This window comes from Mangifera indica, chromosome 19, assembly GCF_011075055.1.
Source record: "Mangifera indica cultivar Alphonso chromosome 19, CATAS_Mindica_2.1, whole genome shotgun sequence".
NCBI classification, from domain to species: domain Eukaryota; kingdom Viridiplantae; phylum Streptophyta; class Magnoliopsida; order Sapindales; family Anacardiaceae; genus Mangifera; species Mangifera indica.
In genome coordinates, this window is record NC_058155.1 from 5,910,680 (window position 1) to 5,933,545 (window position 22,866).

Below are 22,866 nucleotides of genomic sequence, written 5' to 3' on the forward strand. Positions count from 1 at the left end.
TGTCAAAAGGTATTATGTCATTTTGTTCAAATATTATAATAGTATTAATATTAGATAGAGTTGGTAATTTTTAATACAACCTGTTAATCTAACTTGACACGATATGAAAAAATCAAATTAAGGTTGAGTTTTTTTGACACATGTTAATTCGAGTCAACCTAACACGACTTAAAACAAAATAAAAGCATCTTTGGGTTGACACAAAAATAATTCAAATTAACTTAAACTAACTCGAACGCTCAGGAAATGCTTACTGTAGTTCAAATCATCTCTAACATACATATATAAAAACTTTCACATAATCCTTCAAAACACATGATTAACATACTAAATCCCATCACCATCATATTTGCAATACATAACATTCATTAAGCAATAGTAACAAGCATCAATTTAATCATACTTGATTCCCGTCAGATCCTTTATCAAATAATGGTAGAGGGTAAATCCTTCAATCCACAACAATCACATATCATATAAGGGGTTGAGAGAATCCTACTTACCTGATAATTCTATTGCAAGAAATCAAATTTCATGAGTTGATAATTTTGGCAAACTAGTCCACAAAAAAGCCCATAAAGGCATGACCCACCATGTTGGTCGTGCCTTGAGCTTTCAACTTTCATGGGTTGAAACAACTCTCTGAGGTTCACATTTTTTTGAACCTTGGCCTAACATGGCCCATGACACAATAAGTCGTGGCAATTTTGACATAGCCTCTTGATAAGTCTAATAATGCTCCCTGACATTCCATCCACCATACACTAGTACTTGTTACCACCATAACTTATGATGTATCACTAGCTTATTCAACTTTGATAGTACATCCATTACCCACGTACTTGGTAGCCGTATATGGAAACTTGTGTGTAACACATTATACCACATTTATTTCAACAATTGATTGTCAATAATATAAATATGGAAACAACTCCCTAAGGCATGTTGATAGAATCAAAATGTTTATAAACTTATGTATAACACATCATACCACTTTTAACCACCCCTAAACCTTCAAAAATATTTATATTAATAATAAACCAACACAACAACACAAAATCATCATAACTTTAGAGATAACACAATTGAAGTTCATATTCATATTTATATCAATGTCAGTCATAAGATTAGATTTGTTAATTATTTTCATATAATTCCCTTCAAATATAAATATTTAATTAATAACACCTATAAAATACTCACCTTAGTAGGTATTATATCTCATTAAATTATAATGGAGATTATTAGGGTGACATTAAATCTTTTTTTTCCAATAAAATAATATGCACTAAGAATGGATATTAATTTATATGGTAACTATGATTTTATTAGAAATAAATTAATGTTTAATCACTTAACAGATCATTAGTAAACATAAATTAATATTTATTTTGAATGTACATTCTTGGGTTGGGAATCACTTTTCTTTGCAACTAAGAAAATTACCACAGACAGTTGACAATAGTGGGTATACGTGGAAGCATCTAAGTTTTGAGAGGACTTGAGTCAACACAAACAACATTATCCACGTGGTCGGTCTTTTCACCTGTTTGTTTCTGGCCAAAAGACTTATTCCCACCCAAAGTATAGTGAAATACTTATCCATCCATTAGTTTTAACAATTATAATTAGGGATAAAATTGTTATTTAAATATTTTTATTAAAATAAAAAAATTGATTTTTTAACCCCTTAGTTTTAAAAATAATCATTTAAACAAACAAAAAATAATTTCTTTTTTCTCCGTTAGTTCTAAAAACTAATTATTTTTTCCCAACTTAATTTTAAAAAATTAATCTTTCACCCCCAGTATACATATTTTTAGGGTTTTATATTTTAGAATAAACACTACCTCCTTAAACTTTGAAACATTGCATTTACACCTCAAAAACTCCATTTCATCTTTCTAACAACCGTTCTTCCTAGCGTCCCTCTCTAACAACATCTCTTCTCCCTCCTTGGTGGTTTTTCAATGCAAAAAACCATCGAAAATTTGATCAAAATGGTTAAATTTTTTGCACACGGATTTGTGCAAAAATCACACATATCTATGCATCGATGATGCACAAATCTGTCGAATGACATCCTATAGAATAGGTGTCATCCATGCAATGATGTTCAACTAAGCTATGTGTCCTTGATACACAGATCGTCACACAAATCTATGCGATTTTTTCACAGATCCATGTGAGAAAATCTAGCCATTTTGGTCTAATTTTCAATAGTTTCCGTGTAGAAACCACCATGGAGGAAGGGGAGATGCCGTCGGAGAAGAGTGTTGGAAAGAATGACCGTTGAAAAGATGGAATGAATTTTTGGGGTGTAAATGCAATGTTCCAAAGTTTGAGTTAGGGGAAAATGGTTAGTTTTTAAAACTAAAGAGGAAAAAGAAATAACTTTCTTTTGTTTAAATAAAAATCTTTAAATGATGATTTTATCCTTGAGTGTAACAACCAAAACTAATGGATTGATGGATATTTGAGTTTTTAAAAGTTAGTAGGGGTCACCTTGGGTTTTTGGGTTTTCAGTATGCCTTGGGTGGGAATAAGTTATTTGGCATTTCTTTTTTAATAAATCAAAACTTTTTCTCATTATAAAAGTTCCGTTTTTTAATGGGAAATTATAATAAATGTCCAAAATTAGAGAGCGTTAAGCAAAATTTCCCAAAGCTCTAAGGTTTAAACAAAAATGCCCTCAATTTGACAAATGACCAAACTGCCCTTATATATAAACCCCACAATTCCCACAGATTTATTGTTCAAAATAAGAGAAAATTTGAATATCCCATGGGTCTTCCACGGGTCAACGGGTTTTCACATTTTTCGTCGACTTTTTGTGTTTCCCAACAACTGAAAATGACAAAGAAAGATAGTACATCATCTCACTTCTTGTTTGAATCAATTTATTGTTAGGATTATTGAGATTTGAGGGAGATTTTGAGATTTGAATGTTTAGGGTTTCGATTTTGAACAATGCATAAAATGTTTTGATTTTTGGTTGTTTTGCTTGAATTTCTTAAGGGGTTTTGTGTTATTGGATGTGTAGATTTGATTTGTGTTGAAATTAGAGGCTGAAATGCCTATTTTTGGCCAAAAAATGGGTTAGATCTTTCGGTGTTGCGGTAACTCCCAAGAGTGCTCGTGGGGTGAGGGGGAAATTTAATGTTTTCAAAATTTTAGGGGGAGGGGGAATAGAGGGAGATCCACGGGGGTCCGTGGGAAATTTTACAATGAACCGTGGGGTAGTCCGTGAAAACCGTGGGTTGGGTGGAAATTAACTTTTTTAAAACTATAGGGTTTATATGAGACAGACTTTGAATAGCCATAACTTTTGATCCAAGAGGAGTTACAGGGCCTGTAATATATCAACGCGAAGCTCATTTCAAGCTCTATAATAAAAATTTGCTCATTGCACCAAATTTGGAGGCCAAAATAAAACTATTTCAATGTGTATTATGCAGCTTTTTTGTTTTATCAAATTTATGATTTTTAGTTTTTATGTTTTTGAGTTTGTTTGTGACCGGACTAGACTTTTTTGATATGTAATTTTTAAATTTGATATTTGTAATTACGATGTGTTTTTTTAGACATGTTTTACAATGTCATTATGAAATTTTTAATCGATTTTTTAGTTTTCTCGTTCATAAATTATTTGAACGTGTAGTTTTCGAAATTTAGATCTGTTTTTTTAGATTTTTGAATAATTTTTTGATTATTGATATTATAGGGTATTTCAATATATCTATTCATTTATAACATGTTATTTTCAATGTAGTTTTCACGAATTGAGTTTTTTCGATTCGAATTCATAAATACAAATTTCTTCTTTTTGAACGAACCTGTGGTAATTGATATTAAGTAAAAATGAGAGTAAAAGTGAGTATTTAAGTAATATAAGAAATGTATGTAATGAGAGTGAGAGTGAGAGAGTTTATATAAATGTAACGAAGGGTAATTTTGGTATTTTAAAAAAAATTAGGGCGTTTTTGCTTAGGAATAAGGAATTTGGGTATTTTTACTTAGAAATAGTGAAATTAGGCATTTTTGCTTAATAAAGGTGTAATTTAACTATTTATTATAATTTCCTTTTTTTAATTGACTTTTAAAAGAATGTGATCACATTTTAAAATCTTTTTCAAACCACACAAGAAACCTAGATGTTGTCCGTGCAGTGATGACAACTTGTTTGAGAAGGGAAGCGACGTCATGAAGAGGAGACTTAAGACTTTTCTTTTCTTCCTCGAGACACCAAACGGCTGAATGGGAATGGAATAAATGAGCAAATGACTTTTGGGCTCTTTAACACGCTTTTAAAAATATCCCAAACAAAACGCAATGTTAAATGTGTTAGTATCTTTTGAAGTGGAAGTAAGTACTATAGATTCCTTGTTACGTCATCAAGAGGAGACTGAAGACTTCTCTTTTCTTCCTTGAGACATCAAATGGCTGAATGGGAATGGAATAAATGAGCAATGACTTTTGGGCTCTTTAATATGCTTTTAAAAAGTATCCCAAACAAAACGCAATGTTAAATTTGTTAGTATCTTTTGAAGTGGAAGTAAGTACTATAGATTCCTTGTTATGTCATGAAGAGGAGACTGAAGACTTTTCTTTTCTTCCTTGAGACATCAAATGGCTGAATGGGAATGGAATAATGAGCAAATGACTTTTGGGCTCTTTAATATGCTTTTAAAAAGTATCCCAATCAAAACGCAATGTTAAATTTGTTAGTATCTTTTGAAGTGGAAGTAAGTACTATAGATTCCTTGTTATGTCATGAAGAGGAGACTGAAGACTTTTCTTTTCTTCCTTGAGACATCAAACGGCTGAATGGGAATGGAATAAATAAGCAAATGACTTTTGGGCTATTTAATATGCTTTTAAAAAGTTTCCCAAACAAAACGCAATGTTCAATTTGTTAGTATCTTTTGAAGTGGAAGTAGGTACTATAGGTTCCTTTTTTCTTCATTGCATTTGCATGGTGTTTTCTTCCTACTGAAGTAAGCTAGTTGACTCTCCTTAGTAAAGCTACTTCATTTGACTGTGTAATTCTCAGAAGAAGGATCAATGGATATGATGATGGAAGGTGAAGGTAGTAGTAGCAGCAAGCAGAGAGGAGTACAAAATCATGACGATGGCTTCATTAATACTCTCTTTTCTTGGTCTCTTGATGACATTCGTAACGAAAATCTTTTCAGTGATAAGGTTTGCTTTCTTTACTCTTCTTCATTTTCAGTAACTAATAAATTTTAATAAAGAAACTCATATTTTATATTTATATCCCTAGGATATACCAGTTAATAATTTTCATTTCACGAAAATGTCAACTGGGTAATAGCTATTGTTCGATGTTATGTTTGTTTGGCTTTTTAATTGTTACGTTCGGCGCTTCCCTTTTAATCATCTGTAATGTTCAGTTGTCTATGAAAATGGAGCAATGTTTTTAACTGCGGCATTGGCGTTTCCTGCTCATTCTTGTGTAAATGTTGGGGATGCTCCTCTCTTATTAGTGCAGTGCGGGTTTACAAAAAGAAATATTTGTAGTTTGTTTCCTTTTTTTTTATTTTTATTTTTTTGACAACGGTTGATCTCATTCAGCAACAAGCTTTAGATGAGATTTCTCTTTACTTTCTAGTGCTTTCATCTTATGTTCAAGTTCATGCTGGCTGAAAATGGCTTAATTGATATTTTATTACTGAACTGAGTAATTGTTTTATTCCTTTCAGGTGGAAAAAATTCCGGAATCATTTGAATCTGTCACTCAGTATTTGGGGTCATTTGTTTATCCTTTGTTGGAAGAAACACGAGCACAACTGTTTTCACCTATGGAGACCATTTCAGGAGCACCTTATGCTAAGGTGGATGTGTTTAGGCCCCATGGCTCTGAGTTACTTGATGTTAAGATTGATAACTGGAGGAACAGGTTCAGTAACAATGGTAAAGAGCCTTATAAAACTTTGCCGGGGGATATTTTAATTTTAGCAGATGCGAAACCTGAAACTATTTCCGACTTGGAGAGTGTTGGTAGAATGTGGTCTTTTCTATCAGTCATGAAAATCGCTGAGGATGATAATGATAGCACTTCTACTTACTTTAAAGTGAAGGCTTCAAAAAGCATCCAGCAGTTTGATGGGGAGAAATCACTGTTTGTGATTTTCTTGGCAAATATTACTACTAGCAGAAGAATATGGAAATCCTTGAACATGTCTCGAAATTTGAAGATTATCAATGAAGTTTTATGCAGGAATTCTGTGGTAAGTTTTCTGAAGATGATTTACTTATACTATACTTATTCTTGCTGACATACATTGTGTAGTTTTTGATTGAGACTTGCATGTCGAATGACAGTTGGAGGAATGTTGCCAAGTCTGTTCTGAACTGAATGGAGGCATCTTATATGAGAAATTTGGTTGTGGCTTATCATCAACATTGAATGATTCACAATTGAATGCAGTTCTTGCCTGTCTTGATGGAGTGCGTTGTGATCACAAGTCCTCTGTGCAACTTATATGGGGTCCCCCTGGAACAGGAAAAACTAAAGCTGTTAGTATGCTTCTCTTTACGCTGTTGAAAACAAAATGCAGAACCCTTACTTGTGCCCCGACGAATGTTGCAATCACAGAAGTTGCTTCTCGTGTTCTGAAGCTGCTGAAAGAATCGATTAAAACTGATGACTATGGAAGTGAGACTCTGTTGCTTCCTCTTGGAGATATTCTCTTGTTTGGGAGTAACGAGAGACTCAAAGTTGGTCAAGAAATAGAAGAAATATATTTGGATTATCGCGTTAAAAAGCTTTCAGAGTGTTTTGGTACGCTGACTGGCTGGAGGCATTGCTTCTCATCCATGATGGATTTACTTGAAGATTGTGTTTCTCAGTATCACATTTTCTTGGAGAATAAATTGATAAAGAAGAGAGAAAGTATTGACAAAAATGAAGTCAAAGAGAATTACAGGAATATGGGAATGGAAGTTGACAATGTGGAGTTTAAATCATTTCTTGAATTTGTGAGAGATAGATTTAAACATACTGCCACTCCTCTTAGGAATTGTATATTTATCTTCTGCACTCACATACCCAAACGTTTCATTTTGGAAAGTAATTTTCAAAATATGATAGATCTTATCAGTTTACTCGATTCTTTCGAAACTTTGTTGTTTCAAAAAAATGTAGTGTCTGACGAGCTACAAAAGCTCTTTTCACATTCAGTAGCTGAAGAGTTTTTTTCATCACCTGGGCATAGAAATTACTTGTTGCAGAAAAGGAGAGGTGAATGCCATACAGTTTTAAGAAATCTTCATGATTCCTTTAGTAAACTTGAGTTTCCAAGTGGTATGAACAAAGATTCGTTAAAAGATTTCTGTTTTAAAACAGCTTCTGTAATATTTTGCACTGCCTCTAGTTCATTTAAGCTGCATTATGTGGACATGGAACCACTGAACATTCTGGTCATTGATGAAGCGGCACAACTAAGAGAAAGTGAGTCGACAATACCGCTGAAACTGTTCGGCATAAATCACACTATTCTCATTGGGGATGAGTGCCAATTGCCAGCAACGGTTAAAAGCAAGGTATGGTTTATGTTATTTCAACAGTTCTGGAGACGATTTTTGTATTTGGCCTTTGCTTTACTTTTTAAGTTCCTTTGTTCGGCTTTTTTTTTTCAGGTTTCTGATGAAGCTTCTTTCGGTAGAAGCTTATTTGAGAGGCTGAGCTCATTGGGTCACTCTAAACACCTGCTTAATACACAGTATCGGATGCACCCCTTAATTAGCTACTTCCCAAATTTATATTTTTATAACAACCAGATTTGCGATTCTCCTAATGTTAAAAGAAAAAGCTACAAAAAAGTCTTTTTGCCAAGATCTCCAATATTCCGTCCATATTCTTTCATCAATATTCTCGAAGGGAGAGAAGAGTTCATTGGCCATAGCTGCAGAAATATGGTTGAGGTAGCTGTTGTGATGAAAATATTGCAGAACCTGTACAAAGGTATGTGTTGTTGGAGTCATATGTTTATATTACCATTTAAGAAATAAATTAGTTTTTATTTTGTCATCTCTTAGCTTACTCTATAGCATATCGTTCATTTAAATTCTGATATTCCATCTTGAGAAACAAAACATTAGCTCCATATTGTCGGCATTTTGACTGATGACTGCAAGTGCCAGAGGCTTAACCTACCTTTCTATAGCAGGCATTTAATGTAACAAATTAGTAACTGGTAGAGCCATCTAATTTATAAATATCATCCTCTATAATTTTGCACTTAAGAAACTAGCTTTTTTGAGAATAATTTATACATTTACATGGCCTTTTATTTCAATTATGCAAAAGGAAATCTAAAAGTGCGGATTTCTTGTTAATATCTAATGCTATATACTGTCAAATTCTTTTCAATTTATTGCCTAATATCTCACGCATGTACTAATTTGTATTATGCATCACTTGTTAAACATGATTGAAGAGAAAGAGTTAAATTAAAAAATGAAATCATTATATAAATGAAATGAATTGTTTCAACTTGACCAAATTCCAAAAATACTTCTATTGAATCTCCTTATTATATCCATGGTAATTCATAATATGCAGATTGGAATGACTCAAAACAGAAGCTGAGCATTGGCATAGTCTCACCTTATGGTGCTCAAGTACAAGCAATTCAAGAAAAACTTGGAGGCAAGTATGATAACTGTGATGACTTTACTGTAAAAGTGAAGTCAATTGATGGGTTTCAAGGTGGTGAGGAGGACATTATTATAATTTCGACTGTGAGATTCAACAGAAGAGGATCCATTGGATTCTTGTCCAAGCCACAGAGAATCAATGTTGCGCTTACGAGGGCCAGGTATATATGTAAATATTGTGCATTGTGCATTGTATTTGGTTCATTTTACTAACTATAGTGAATAACTACTGTCCCTTTGATACCCTCTAGGCACTGTTTATGGATTTTAGGAAATGAAAAAACCTTAACTCATGGTGAATCTGTTTGGGAAATCTTAATCCATGATGCTAAGGACCGCTGTTGTTTCTTTAATGCTGATGAAGATAAGGATATGGCCAAAGCTATATTAGAGGCCAAAAAAGCGCTTAATGAATTGGATGAATTGCTGAATGCTGACAGTATACTTTTCAGAAATCAAAAGTGGAAGGTATATTGTTTCCTTAGCTATACTTGCTTTGCCAATCAATTTTTCCTACCATGGTTAGTGCTTATATTTGTCAGTGACGCTTATTCCTCAGGTTATTTTTAGTGATAACTTCTTGAAATCTTTTAAGAGAATGAAATCAGACCGCGACAAGAAGTCGGTTATCAACCTTCTAATGAAACTTTCAACTGGCTGGCGACCTAAGAGAAGGAACATAGATACTATTTGCAAAAGCTCTTTGCACATTATTAAGCAATTTAAAGTTGAAGGTCTATATACAATTTGCACTGTTGACATAGTGAAGGAATCAATGTACATCCAAGTTTTGAAAGTCTGGGATATATTGCCTTTGGAAGATGTTCCAAAATTGGTAAAACGTTTGGATGATATATTTGTCAGGTACACTGATGACTACATCAACCGTTGCAAAGAGAAATATATTGAAGGGTTTGTCTACTCTTTCCAATTCTGTTTCTATTACTGAAGGAAAAAATTTCATTCAGCTTCATTTATTTATTTATCTATTATTTTGCTTCTAACTAGGAATTTGGAAGTTCCCAAGACTTGGGCAGTCTCTTCAGAAATCATTCGATTCAGGAATCTTGCTGACATTAAGAGTGGAAGTGACTTAAGTGGAGCTCCTTTAGACAGTATGAGTTATGTAGAGAATTCAAATGTGGCTGAAAGTTTGCTTTTAATGAAATTCTACGCTTTATCATCAGGTATTGTGAGCCATTTGCTTTCTGACCGTGATGGTAGAGAATTGGATCTTCCATTTGAAGTAACGGATGAACAGTTGGAGATGATTCTTTATCCAAGAAGCACCTTTATACTTGGTAGGTCAGGTACAGGGAAAACTACTGTGTTGACCATGAAATTATTTCAGAAAGAAAAACTACATCACATGGCAACAGAAGGATTCTATGGAGATCATTATCATAAGCATTTGCATACTACTCAGGAAAATGATGTTGAGAAGGTTATTGGAGAGAAGAAACTAAATATCTTGCGCCAACTTTTCGTGACAGTCAGTCCTAAATTGTGTTTTGCTGTAAAGCAACACATTTCTCACTTGAAAAGGTTTGTGGGTTTTTATAAAGATAGCTCTTGCATTCTGTTTTTCTTATTTCATTTAATGTTAATTATCTTTTAGAACATTTGTTCTCTTCAATTTGATTGAAAACAACACCTATCATCGTGTTTTTATATTCATATTTTTTCGAGTCCATTTAAGAATGGGGTATAGACATTGAATCTTAATAGATATTTTGCATTTGCTACATGGATGACTGTTAATGGCTAAATGATGTTAGTTGTTATGCATGCAGCTCTACCCTGGGTGAGAAGTTTATAGGAGAAGGCAGTTTACTAGACATGGATGATATTGATGATGGGGCACAATTCAAAGATATTCCAAATTCTTTTGTAGACGTTCCATCTAAGTCATACCCTCTTGTTTTAACGTATCATAAGTTCTTGATGATGCTAGATGGAACAATCGGCAATTCATATTTCGACAGATTCCATAACGTAAGGAAACACTCTGATGCTCTAAGTCAAAGGTTAAGATCAGTTTCCTTATATTCAATTATGAGGACAAAGGAAGTTACGTATGACAGGTTTAGTTTATTTTATTGGCCACATTTTAATGAAAAACTAACGACGAAACTCGATTCTTCAAGGGTTTTCATTGAGATTATATCTTACATAAAAGGAGGCTTGCAATCCATGGAGATTAGTGATGGTAAACTGAGTCGAGAAGATTACGTCCTATTATCAGAGGGTAGAGTTTCCACTTTAAGTAGACTGAAGAGGGAGATGATATATGAGATATTTCAAAACTATGAGAAAATGAAGATGGCGAATGGTGAATTTGATTTGGCTGATCTAGTAATTGATCTTCATCACCGACTTAAAAAGGGAAAATATCATGGAGATGAAATTCATTTTGTTTATGTTGATGAGGTGCAGGATCTTACAGTGAGTCAAATTGCTTTGTTCAAATATATATGCAAAAATGTAGAAGAGGGATTTGTTTTTTCTGGTGATACAGCACAAACAATTGCCAGGGGAGTTGACTTCAAATTTGAAGATATACGATCTTTGTTCTACAAGAGGTTTGTCATGGAATCAAGAAGCAATGAACATGATGGCAAAGAACAGAAAGGACAACTCTCAAAAATTCTTAATTTGAGCCAGAACTTCCGTACCCATGTAGGTATCCTGAAGCTAGCTCAGAGCATCATTGACCTCCTTTACTGTTTCTTCGATCGCTTTGTTGATGTTTTAAACCCTGAGACTAGTATGATATATGGGGAATCTCCAATTTTGCTTGAATCTGAGAATAATGAAAATGCAATCATAAAAATTTTTGGAAAGACTGGAAATGCTGCTGGTGCCATTGTTGGTTTTGGAGCGGATCAGGTAATATTGGTACGGGATGACAATGCTCGGAAGAATATTTCTGACTACGTCGGGAATCAAGCTCTTGTTTTGACAATAGTAGAGAGCAAAGGCCTTGAATTTAAGGTAATTCATTCTTCTTTAAAAGTCTTTGTTATTGTTGAAGTAATCAATGAAGAGTTTGCTTTTAATATATTGTTCTTCATGCTATTTGCTTAAGTGCTCTTCTAACCTATTTTGATCTTATCACTGAATTGGTCCTTTATCATCTAATTAAAACTTTAAAACTTGTAGTTTCAGACTATTTCTCTTAACTGTCATTTTATTTCATCTTCAGCGTAGGCAATGTAAGATAGATATGCAGGTTGTATTATAAAATTTTGACTTCTGGGAACTATTCCTAGTGAAATGTACTATTGATCTTCTATCTATAGTTAAATACTTCTTCAAAATACATGAGGAGGGGATTTGATTACTAAACACTGCTGAATTGATTGGTCTTAAAAAAAATTTCTTCATTTATCCGAGTCTTTATTCTATTCATCAGTAATTTTTATGAATCCTAATTTTCTCTTTAATGATTTGAATATTTTCCTTCATAGGATGTACTTTTATACAACTTTTTTGGTTCGTCAAATCTTAAGAATCAATGGCGAGTGATTTATGAATATATGAAGGAACAAAATTTGCTTGACTCCACATCACCTAGTGCTTTCCCAAGCTTCAGTGAAGCTAAACACAACATCTTGTGTGCTGAACTGAAGCAACTGTATGTCGCCATCACTCGCACAAGACAAAGGTTATGGATCTGGGAGGATAACGAGGATGTCTCAAAACCTATGTTTGACTATTGGAAGAAGAAATTTCTTGTTCAAGTCAAACAGTTGGATGATTCATTTGTACATGCAATGCAAGTTGTGAGCACCCCAGAGGAGTGGAAATTGAAGGGACTCAAGGTTTATTTTACTTTTCCAAGTTATTTTTATCATCAGTATTATCTATTTCTGTTGGCGTATTTTTAATAGGGAAACCTTTGTATATTGTTCTGTCATATTTTGGGGCACATAACAATATTCTTTATTATTTTCATCTATCCAATTCTGGTACCCTTTGCCTAGCTGAGCCATTTGACCTTCATATCTAGAGTGTCTCATTACACTGTCTAGGGAAAATTGCTGTCATCATTATTTTTATCATTGTAGCCATTTGACATTCATATTCTGTTGTGGTAGGAGTGTACATGTTAGGAAGGTTGTACCTTCTCGGTGATGCTGATTGTTGTTTTTTCTTCTTTTGTCAATTATTTCTTATTTCCAGCTATTTCATGAATGTAATTATGAAATGGCAACTTGTTGCTTCGAAAGAGCTAAAGATTTATACTGGGTGGAAAGGTGTAAAGCTACTGCCCTTAAAGCTGATGCTGACCGCATCCGCAGTTTAAACCCTGTGGAGGCTAATATCAAACTAAGGCAAGCTGCTATAAAATTTGAAGCTATAAACAATGCTGATTCAGCCGCCAAATGTTTTTATGAGTTGGGGGAGTATGAAAGAGCTGGTATGAATTTGATATTGATTATTTGATATGGAATATTTCTTGCTGCTTTTATGTGCTGCAATTTTATTGATATACTTCTTTACTTAATTATCATTACTGTGAAAACTTAAAAATTATCTTTTGTTTCTCCTATCTGATGATTTATTGTTGATATATTTTGTGACTTCTGGATTTGATATATTAAGCATTCTTATTGTTGAGAATAGGTCATAGATTTCTTTTTGATGTTCCCCAGATGCAGTATGTGTTTATAAGAAGGTTTTGGTTTGATTCTACTGTAAAATTGTTGCAGTTTTATCACAAGGTTTATTGTGAAATGAGTATAGAAGCTTTCTTTATTGCTAGTTCCATCTTCTCCAAGATGAGCCTCCAAAAAGTGACTGGAGACCTATTTTCAGTTGAAGCGGAGTGTGGCCTACTGCAATTATTTTCTTCCTTGCCAAATATTCTTTTCTCCAGGAACTTATTGCCCTTGTTATAGTAGTCAATGGTGAAAAGTGCTAGATATGATAATATTATTTCACTTTTAGGTTAGTAAATGTGACATTACGACTTAAATTTTTTGTTCCTGCAGGTAGGATTTATTTGGAGAAATGTGAGGAACCAGAGCTGGAAAGAGCTGGGGAATGTTTTTGTCTGGCCGGACGCCATGAGCTTGCTGCAAAGGTGTATGCCAAGGGCAATTTTTTAGCAGAATGCTTGACTGTTTGCTCCAAAGGAAAGCTTTTTGATGTTGGATTGCAATACATATATTACTGGAAACAACGTGCCAGTAACGATGTTGATCTTGTCCAAAGAATCAAACAAATAAGCAACATTGAACAAGAATTTCTGGAGAGCTGTGCTTTTCATTATCATGAACATAAAGATAGCAAGTCCATGATGAAATTTGTGAAAGCCTTCCAGTCATTGGATTTGAAACGTAACTTTTTGAAGTCATTGGATTGCTTTGATGAACTTATACTTCTGGAAGAAGAATCAGGAAACTTCCTGGACGCTGCAAATATTGCAAAAACAAGAGGAGATATTCTCCGTGCAGGTGATTTGCTTCAGAAAGCTGGGAATTTCAGAGAAGCATCTATACTCATTCTTAATTATGTGTTTTCCAACTCTCTATGGTCATCTGGGAGCAAAGGCTGGCCTTTGAAGCAGTTTCGAGAGAAGGAGGAGCTTTTGGGAAAAGCCAAGTCATTGGCAAAGAAAGACTCGAACCAATTTTCTGAATTTGTTCAAACTGAAGCTGACATTATATCAGATGAGCAGTGCAACCTATTGTTGCTTAGTCAACAATTAAATGCTTCAAAGCGATGTCAGAGTTTAAGAGGCGAAATATTAACTGTTCGAAAGATTCTGGATTTCCATCTTCATTTAAGTACCTCCAAATATGGTTGGGAAGACGAATTAGTTTCTGATCTCATAGCATATTCAGAAGACATAATTCATAGGAACCAGGTTTCTGTTGAGACCCTTGTCTACTTCTGGAATTACTGGAAGAATATGATAGTGAAAATACTTGAGTACCTCAAAGATCTGCATACACAAGATGTTAATGACTACAGAAGTTATGGAGACTTCTGTTTGAACTATCTTGGTATATGGAAGCAATATAGCAGTCGTGGTACCAAGTATCTTTTGCTGAACCCAAATGCACACTGGATTAGAGAGGTGGACAAAAGATGTGCTCAGAGCGAGAAGTTGGTTTTGATTGATGTCAGCAGGTTTGTCTCAGCTGCCCTGCATTATTGGAGTTCAGAGTTACTGTTTGTTGGTAAAAGGGTGTCAGAATATCTGGATACCTTCCATAAACAGTCATTTAAGAATTCATCATCCATGCTCTGCAAAGTAAGAATTTTTTCTTACATTTTTGAGGTTTCAAAATCTCTTTTGAACTCCAAATTTCTGCAACACAGGTATCATGATACTAATTCACTACAAAGTATTGCTGAACAATCAATGTGGCGTTTCTTTGACTTCATATTTCCTCTAGACTGGCGAGAATCATTGAAAGGGGACTTGATTTATGTGAGAGGAACTGAGATTTGTAGGAGTATGATAAAAGAAGTTATTTTTCAAAATATTGGCTTGAAAGGGTGTCTATCTTATGGGCAAATTGGACGCATGGCAGTAATGATTCTGGGGTCTGGTAAGCCAAGCAAAGAGGTATTTGAGAATGTTGCAAAAAGCTGTAACGAAAATAAACCATGGAAGGAATTTTTGGAGAGCCTCAGTCTTTCTGGAACTGTTGGCCCAGGCAATAACATTGATCTTGTTCAGAAGTTCTATGCAGCACTGAAAGATATTTATGAAGCCGAATGGAAGAAAGACTATATATCACCGTCTAATTTTCTGTATCTTCTCGAGCGCTTTCTGATTATTTTATCCAGCGTCCAGGGGTTCGTCTTAACCACACAGTCATGTTTTGTGGAATTGCTCATCTACCAGGAGGGGAACACCCCCTCTGGTTTTAAGATTGATGTGCAATTTTCCTTTGGAGATGTACTTAAATTTGTAGTCGGCATTGTTTCACAGTTCCTTCACAGCCGGAATGACACAATGGAGTGGATCAAAAAGTCACATACAAATCATGTGCATCATTACCATTCACTTGTAGTTTTGAGATTGGTTGTGATAGTGTGTTTGCTTCATATGAATTTTGGGAACTATGCAAATTTGCTCTTTGACTTGCTCAAATGGAACTATGACAAACTGCCTCCTGAATTTTGTAATTTACTTCGCAGAAGATGGAGGCAAAATTCTCATAATGTAGATGTGATTGCCGAAGCATTCAAGAGGATCCAGAATCCTCTTGTAATTGTGAGTTGGGGGGAAAATTGTCCAAGATTTAGGTGTCCAGATGCAGTTTTTGTTGACATGACAGCTAACAAATATAAGGAGATATTACGTGTCATGTTTCGACAATCTGAAGGCCATTCTGGAACTAAACTGGAAGCAACTGATTTGCACAAGAATGTATCTCTGTTAGACTGTCGTGGGAAAGAAAAGGGTTCAATTCTTCCGACTTCAAAATCTTCCATCCTTCCAGATAAGGATTCAATCGCCCAGACCATAAACGAAGATAAATCAGAAACAATAGAAGCATTGATAGAAAATGCAGATGATGAAAAGAGAATTTTGTTGAATGCCCCAGCAGTTGAGGTAATGCCATGTCTTTTTTCACATCAGTTGAAGGCAATATGAAGTAAAAAGATTAGATTTAGATTTTTTTTTTTTCGAAAAACGATTTTACAGTTGGATTTTCACTTGAATAATAAGCTATTCTTGCAGCAGAATAGCAGTAATGAAGGCAAGGCAACAGAGGCGGGATCAGAAGGAAAATGTGATGAAAATGCAGATGATGAAAAGAGCATTTTTTTGAATGCCCCAGCAGTTGAGGTAATGCCATGTCTTTTTTCACATCAGTTGAATGCAGTATGAAGTAAAAAGATTAGATTTAGATTTTTTTTTTCAAAAAACGATTTTACAGTGGGATTTTCACTTGGATAATAAGCTATTCTTGCAGCAGAATAGCAGTACTGAAGGCAAGGCAACAGAGGCGGGATCAGAAGGAAAATGTGATGAAAATGCAGATGATGAAAAGAGTTTTTTTTTTAATGCCCCAGCAGTTGAGGTAATGCCATGTCTTTTTTCACATCAGTTGAAGGCAATATGAAGTAAAAAGATTAGATTTAGATTTTTTTTTTTTCGAAAAATGATTTTACAGTAGGATTTTCACTTGAATAATAAGCTATTCTTGCAGCAGAATAGCAGTAATGAAGGCAAGGCAACAGAGGCGGGATCAGAAGGAAAATGTGATGAAAATGCAGATGATGAAAAGAGCATTTTTTTGAATGCCCCAGCAGTTGAGGTAATGCCCTGTCTTTTTTCACATCAGTTGAAGGCAATATGAAGTAAAAAGATTAGATTTAGATTTTTTTTTTTTCGAAAAACGATTTTGCAGTTGGATTTTCACTTGAATAATAAGCTATTCTTGCAGCAGAATAGCAGTACTGAAGGCAAGGCAACAGAGGCGGGATCAGAAGGAAAATGTGATGAAAATGCGGATAATAAAAAGAGCATTTTTTTGAATGCCCCAGCAGTTGAGGTAATGCCATGTCTTTTTTCACATCAGTTGAATACAGTATGAAGTAAAAAGATTAGATTTAGATTTTTTTTTTCAAAAAACGATTTTACAGTGGGATTTTCACTTGGATAATAAGCTATTCTTGCAGCAGAATAGCAGTACTGAAGGCAAGGCAACAGAGGCGGGATCAGAAGGAAAATGTGATGAAAATGCAGATGATGAAAAGAGCATTTTTTTGAATGCCCCAGCAGTTGAGGTAATGCCATGTCTTTTTTCACATCAGTTGAATGCAGTATGAAGTAAAAAGATTAGATTTAGATTTTTTTTTTCAAAAAACGATTTTACAGTGGGATTTTCACTTGGATAATAAGCTATTCTTGCAGCAGAATAGCAGTACTGAAGGCAAGGCAACAGAGGCGGGATCAGAAGGAAAATGTGATGAAAATGCAGATGATGAAAAGAGTTTTTTTTTTAATGCCCCAGCAGTTGAGGTAATGTCATGTCTTTTTTCACATCAGTTGAAGGCAATATGAAGTAAAAAGATTAGATTTAGATTTTTTTTTCTTTCGAAAAATGATTTTACAGTAGGATTTTCACTTGAATAATAAGCTATTCTTGCAGCAGAATAGCAGTAATGAAGGCAAGGCAACAGAGGCGGGATCAGAAGGAAAATGTGATGAAAATGCAGATGATGAAAAGAGCATTTTTTTGAATGCCCCAGCAGTTGAGGTAATGCCATGTCTTTTTTCACATCAGTTGAAGGCAATATGAAGTAAAAAGATTAGATTTAGATTTTTTTTTTTTCGAAAAACGATTTTGCAGTTGGATTTTCACTTGAATAATAAGCTATTCTTGCAGCAGAATAGCAGTACTGAAGGCAAGGCAACAGAGGCGGGATCAGAAGGAAAATGTGATGAAAATGCGGATAATAAAAAGAGCATTTTTTTGAATGCCCCAGCAGTTGAGGTAATGCCATGTCTTTTTTCACATCAGTTGAATGCAGTATGAAGTAAAAAGATTAGATTTAGATTTTTTTTTTCAAAAAACGATTTTACAGTGGGATTTTCACTTGGATAATAAGCTATTCTTGCAGCAGAATAGCAGTACTGAAGGCAAGGCAACAGAGGCGGGATCAGAAGGAAAATGTGATCAAAATGCAGATGATGAAAAGAGCATTTTTTTGAATGCCCCAGCAATTGAGGTAATGCCATGTCTTTTTTCACATCAGTTGAATACAGTATGAAGTAAAAAGATTAGATTTATATTTTTTTTTTCAAAAAACGATTTTACAGTTGGATTTTCACTTGAATAATAAGCTATTCTTGCAGCAGAATAGCAGTAATGAAGGCAAGGCAACAGAGGCGGGATCAGAAGGAAAATGTGATGAGGGAAACAACACTGACAGTAAGGAGGCATTGCAAGTTCAACAAGCCTCCGGTTCCCTGATGCAGAGTAAACCGTTTGAGTTGGCATGGAAGCTGTTATGCAATTTAGTACAGTGTTGGATTTCCAATTTATGCAATATGGAGTCAGACTGTTAAATAAACAAGAGTTGAGTTGTCGTTTATAGAGCCTTGATGGCTATTTTGTAATTTAACTTTTAATCAATATGGCAATGTATCATTAGGCGGGAGATATATGTAAACACTAGGAAAAACTTTGAAGGGGATAGGTCACAATAATTGTGTGAATTTCCTCTCTGTTCTTCCTTATTTTCTCTGTGTGTGTGTTCTTCTTTCTCTGTCTCTATAATTCTGGAACAACTTGCATCATAAAAGATTAGATTTAGATTTTTTTTTTTCGAAAAACGATTTTACAGTTGGATTTTCACTTGAATAATAAGCTATTCTTGCAGCAGAATAGCAGTACTGAAGGCAAGGCAACAGAGGCGGGATCAGAAGGAAATGTGAGGAAAATGCAGATGATGAAAAGAGCATTTTTTTGAATGCCCCAGCAGTTGAGGTAATGCCATGTCTTTTTTCACATCAGTTGAATGCAGTATGAAGTAAAAAGATTAGATTTAGATTTTTTTTTTCAAAAAACGATTTTACAGTGGGATTTTCACTTGAATAATAAGCTATTCTTGCAGCAGAATAGCAGTACTGAAGGCAAGGCAACAGAGGCGGGATCAGAAGGAAAATGTGATGAAAATGCAGATGATGAAAAGAGCATTTTTTTGAATGCCCCAGCAGTTGAGGTAATGCCATGTCTTTTTTCACATCAGTTGAATGCAGTATGAAGTAAAAAGATTAGATTTATATTTTTTTTTTCAAAAAACGATTTTACAGTTGGAATTTCACTTGAATAATAAGCTATTCTTGCAGCAGAATAGCAGTAATGAAGGCAAGGCAACAGAGGCGGGATCAGAAGGAAAATGTGATGAGGGAAACAACACTGACAGTAAGGAGGCATTGCAAGTTCAACAAGCCTCCGGTTCCCTGATGCAGAGTAAACCGTTTGAGTTGGCAAGGAAGCTGTTATGCAATTTAGTACAGTGTTGGATTTCCAATTTATGTAATATGGAGTCAGACTGTTAAATAAACAAGAGTTGAGTTGTCGTTTATAGAGCCTTGATGGCTATTTTGTAATTTAACATTTAATCAATACGGCAACGTATCATTAGGCGGGAGATATATGTAAACACTGGGAAAAACTTTGAAGGGGATAGGTCACAATAATTGTGTGAATTTCCTCTCTGTTCTTCCTTATTTTCTCTGTGTGTGTGTTCTTCTTTCTCTATCTCTATAATTCTGGAACAACTTGCATCATAAAAGATTAGATTTAGATTTTTTTTTTTCGAAAAACGATTTTACAGTTGGATTTTCACTTGAATAATAAGCTATTCTTGCAGCAGAATAGCAGTACTGAAGGCAAGGCAACAGAGGCGGGATCAGAAGGAAATGTGATGAAAATGCAGATGATGAAAAGAGCATTTTTTTGAATGCCCCAGCAGTTGAGGTAATGCCATGTCTTTTTTCACATCAGTTGAATGCAGTATGAAGTAAAAAGATTAGATTTAGATTTTTTTTTTCAAAAAACGATTTTACAGTTGGAATTTCACTTGAATAATAAGCTATTCTTGCAGCAGAATAGCAGTACTGAAGGCAAGGCAACAGAGGCGGGATCAGAAGGAAAATGTGATGAGGGAAACAACACTGACAGTAAGGAGGCATTGCAAGTTCATCGAGCCTCCGGTTCCCAGTCGCCAGAAAACTCTCAGAAGACTGAATACAAGGGGAAGGGAAAGAAAAAGCCTAAGAAAAAGAACAAGGGAAATGGTAAGCGGAAAAACTAGCAACCAAAGCTAAGATTTCCCTTTTCTGAACTTGATTACCTTATACTACAAATGGCCAAGTTTGTCTGTCTTTCTGGTTATATAAGAACAAATTATTATTTTGTATTTTAAATATTTAATGATATTGAATGGTCAGTTTTGATGATAAAATTCAATCATGACAGAACTCTTCATAATAAAAAATTGGCCAATGGACTTATTCCCACCAAAAGTAGAGATGTCAATGGGCCGGGTCGGGCCGGCTTCGGCTCGGCCCATTGGGCTAATGGGCCAGGCCGGGCCCAAGGCCCAAACAATAATGGGCCTTCGGGTCGGGCCGGTCCATTGAAATATAAAGGCTCGACCCATATAATAGCGTGCCTTAATCGGGCCGGGCCAAGTTGGGCTTTAATCAGGCCGGTCCGGCCAATTTAATCAATTTTTTAAAAAATTTTTAACATAAATTTTTTTCAATTATTAAAACTGATAACAGTATCCCGAATATTTTATTTTAAATCTCTCACTTGTGACGGAGGAATACCATAGTTATATGATGAAAAATATTATAAATTGATAACATAGTACAAATAAATTAATTTACATACGGTATAAATTACAAAACATAAATAAAATATATCTACTATATAATATTTATCTACTCATCTTCTATATTTAAATCTCTGAATTCTTCAAAAATAAATAATTATTATTTGTGAATTTAGATAATTTATAATATTTTGTAACTATAAAATTAAAATTAAAATAAAATTGTAAATATAAAGAATTATTATTTACGAATTTAGATATTTTTCGAAAGAGAGTTAATGAGATTGAAAATATAATGAAATAATTAAAATTGAGTGATTAAAAAATTTATAAATAAAAGTGAAAATAAAGGAAAATAAAATAGATTTATTTTAAAAAAAATTTTAAAAAATTATGCAGAGGCTGCCCTTCTGCCTGGCAGAAGCATAAATCTGCTTCTGCTGCAAGACAGTAGAAGTAAAAATTTGCTTCTACTGCCTTTTGCTTACACCACCCAGAAAAAAAAAATGTTATTTTGTAAACATTACCAAGCTGGGCCGGGCGGGGTCAGCCTATAGACCTAATATTAAAGCCCTAAGCCTCGCCCGATAGGCCCATGAGCTTGGCCCGACACTGTAGAGTGTCGGGCCAGGCTTTTTTTCCTGCTTCGGGTTGGGTCTCCATTTGGCCTGACCCAATTAACATGTCTAACCTAAAGTATCTTGTTTTCTTAAATTTTTATCTCTTATCTTTGAAAATTCTAAGCACTCACCCATGGGTGGGTAAAATTAACAATTTTAAGAGCAAAATCATTATTTTATCTGTAATATTAAAAATAAACTAAAATTTAATCTCTTTTTCCCCCCTAAACCTTAAAAAGTAAAAGTTTCCCCCTAACCTAAGTTTAAAAAATGACATTTCTCCCTTAAGTTTTAGTTTCTAGATATTCGATGTCATTGCCGGTGATGAATATTTCTAGATGCCTTCTCTCCATCGAACGGCCAAGCTTCTCTTGTTTGGAAGCTTGGACGACATCGATTGATGTCGGAAAAAACTTTCAGCTTCATTAGGAAGACGAAGTTGTTCATCTTCCCTGATGACGACGAAATCTCTTGTCTCTCCTATTGGGTTTAGGACTGTCAGCCAGAAGGAGAGATGGTCAGAGAGCAACCACTAGAGAAAGAGAAAGGAGATACCATTGGAGAAGTGTCGAAGTTTGAAAACTAAACCCTAAAAGGGAAATGTCATTTTGTAAAAATTAGCCTATAGGAGAAATTGTTAGTTTTTAGAATTTAGGGGAAAAAGAAATAAAATTTTAAGAGGTTAGAGTTTCGTTAACTTTAACTGTTTATGAGTGAGTAAATAAGTTTTTTAAAATTAAGGGGTGAAAACTTGAGAAAAGATGATACTCTAGGTGGGAAATAGTTCGTTGGCCTAAAAAATTCAATGCATACTCAATGAATGGAGCCCCCTACCTATTCAAACTATTGAATTCTAGCAGCCGAATCCACTTCATGGCTCAAATATTGTTATTCAAGTCATTCTAATAAAACTTAGATTTATTGTTACTTATTTATTCTATTTCATCTCTTACGTATTCAAATAAAGAGTAATATTGTACATACTCATTTTAGGTATGCAAATATATATACACTTATATATGTTATCATATGATTGAATATTATTTTACCTATAATTCAAAATTGTTTAATCATACGATAACATATATAAATGTATACATATTTGTGTACATAAAGTAGGTACTTATAGTTTTATTGTCAAATAAAACTACAAAACTCAAAACAACAAATCAATTACCATCTTCTTCTTGGTTAGTCCCAAAAAGCTTCATCTTGAGAATGGAGTCCACAAATAACCCTC

At 34.3% G+C, this 22,866-nt stretch overlaps 1 protein-coding gene and 1 long non-coding RNA gene across 5 annotated transcripts; both read left to right on the top strand.

Moving 5' to 3' along the window:
- Positions 1-5,064: 5,064 nt before the first annotated feature.
- On the top strand, positions 5,065-18,789 carry LOC123202853. The gene is made up of 23 exons (XM_044619003.1): positions 5,065-5,202; positions 5,724-6,251; positions 6,346-7,264; positions 7,370-7,566; positions 7,663-7,987; positions 8,588-8,843; positions 8,934-9,150; positions 9,242-9,594; positions 9,691-10,227; positions 10,476-11,676; positions 12,153-12,506; positions 12,868-13,105; positions 13,680-16,261; positions 16,391-16,498; positions 16,626-16,733; positions 16,863-16,970; positions 17,100-17,207; positions 17,335-17,442; positions 17,570-17,677; positions 17,808-17,915; positions 18,045-18,152; positions 18,280-18,387; positions 18,515-18,789. The coding sequence occupies exons 1-23, from the start codon at positions 5,065-5,067 to the stop codon at positions 18,725-18,727; spliced, it is 9,030 nt and encodes a 3,009-aa protein (XP_044474938.1). The 3' UTR covers positions 18,728-18,789.
- A 259-nt stretch (positions 18,790-19,048) lies between these two features.
- On the top strand, positions 19,049-20,420 carry LOC123203660. Of its 4 annotated transcripts, none has more exons than XR_006499330.1 (4): positions 19,049-19,148; positions 19,279-19,383; positions 20,038-20,144; positions 20,272-20,420. It is a non-coding gene; the product is annotated as an uncharacterized LOC123203660 (long non-coding RNA). The 4 variants fall into 4 exon arrangements; XR_006499329.1 differs by having other exon boundaries at positions 19,051-19,148; positions 19,276-19,383; positions 20,275-20,420; XR_006499328.1 differs by having other exon boundaries at positions 19,054-19,148; positions 20,275-20,420.
- Positions 20,421-22,866: the final 2,446 nt, after the last annotated feature.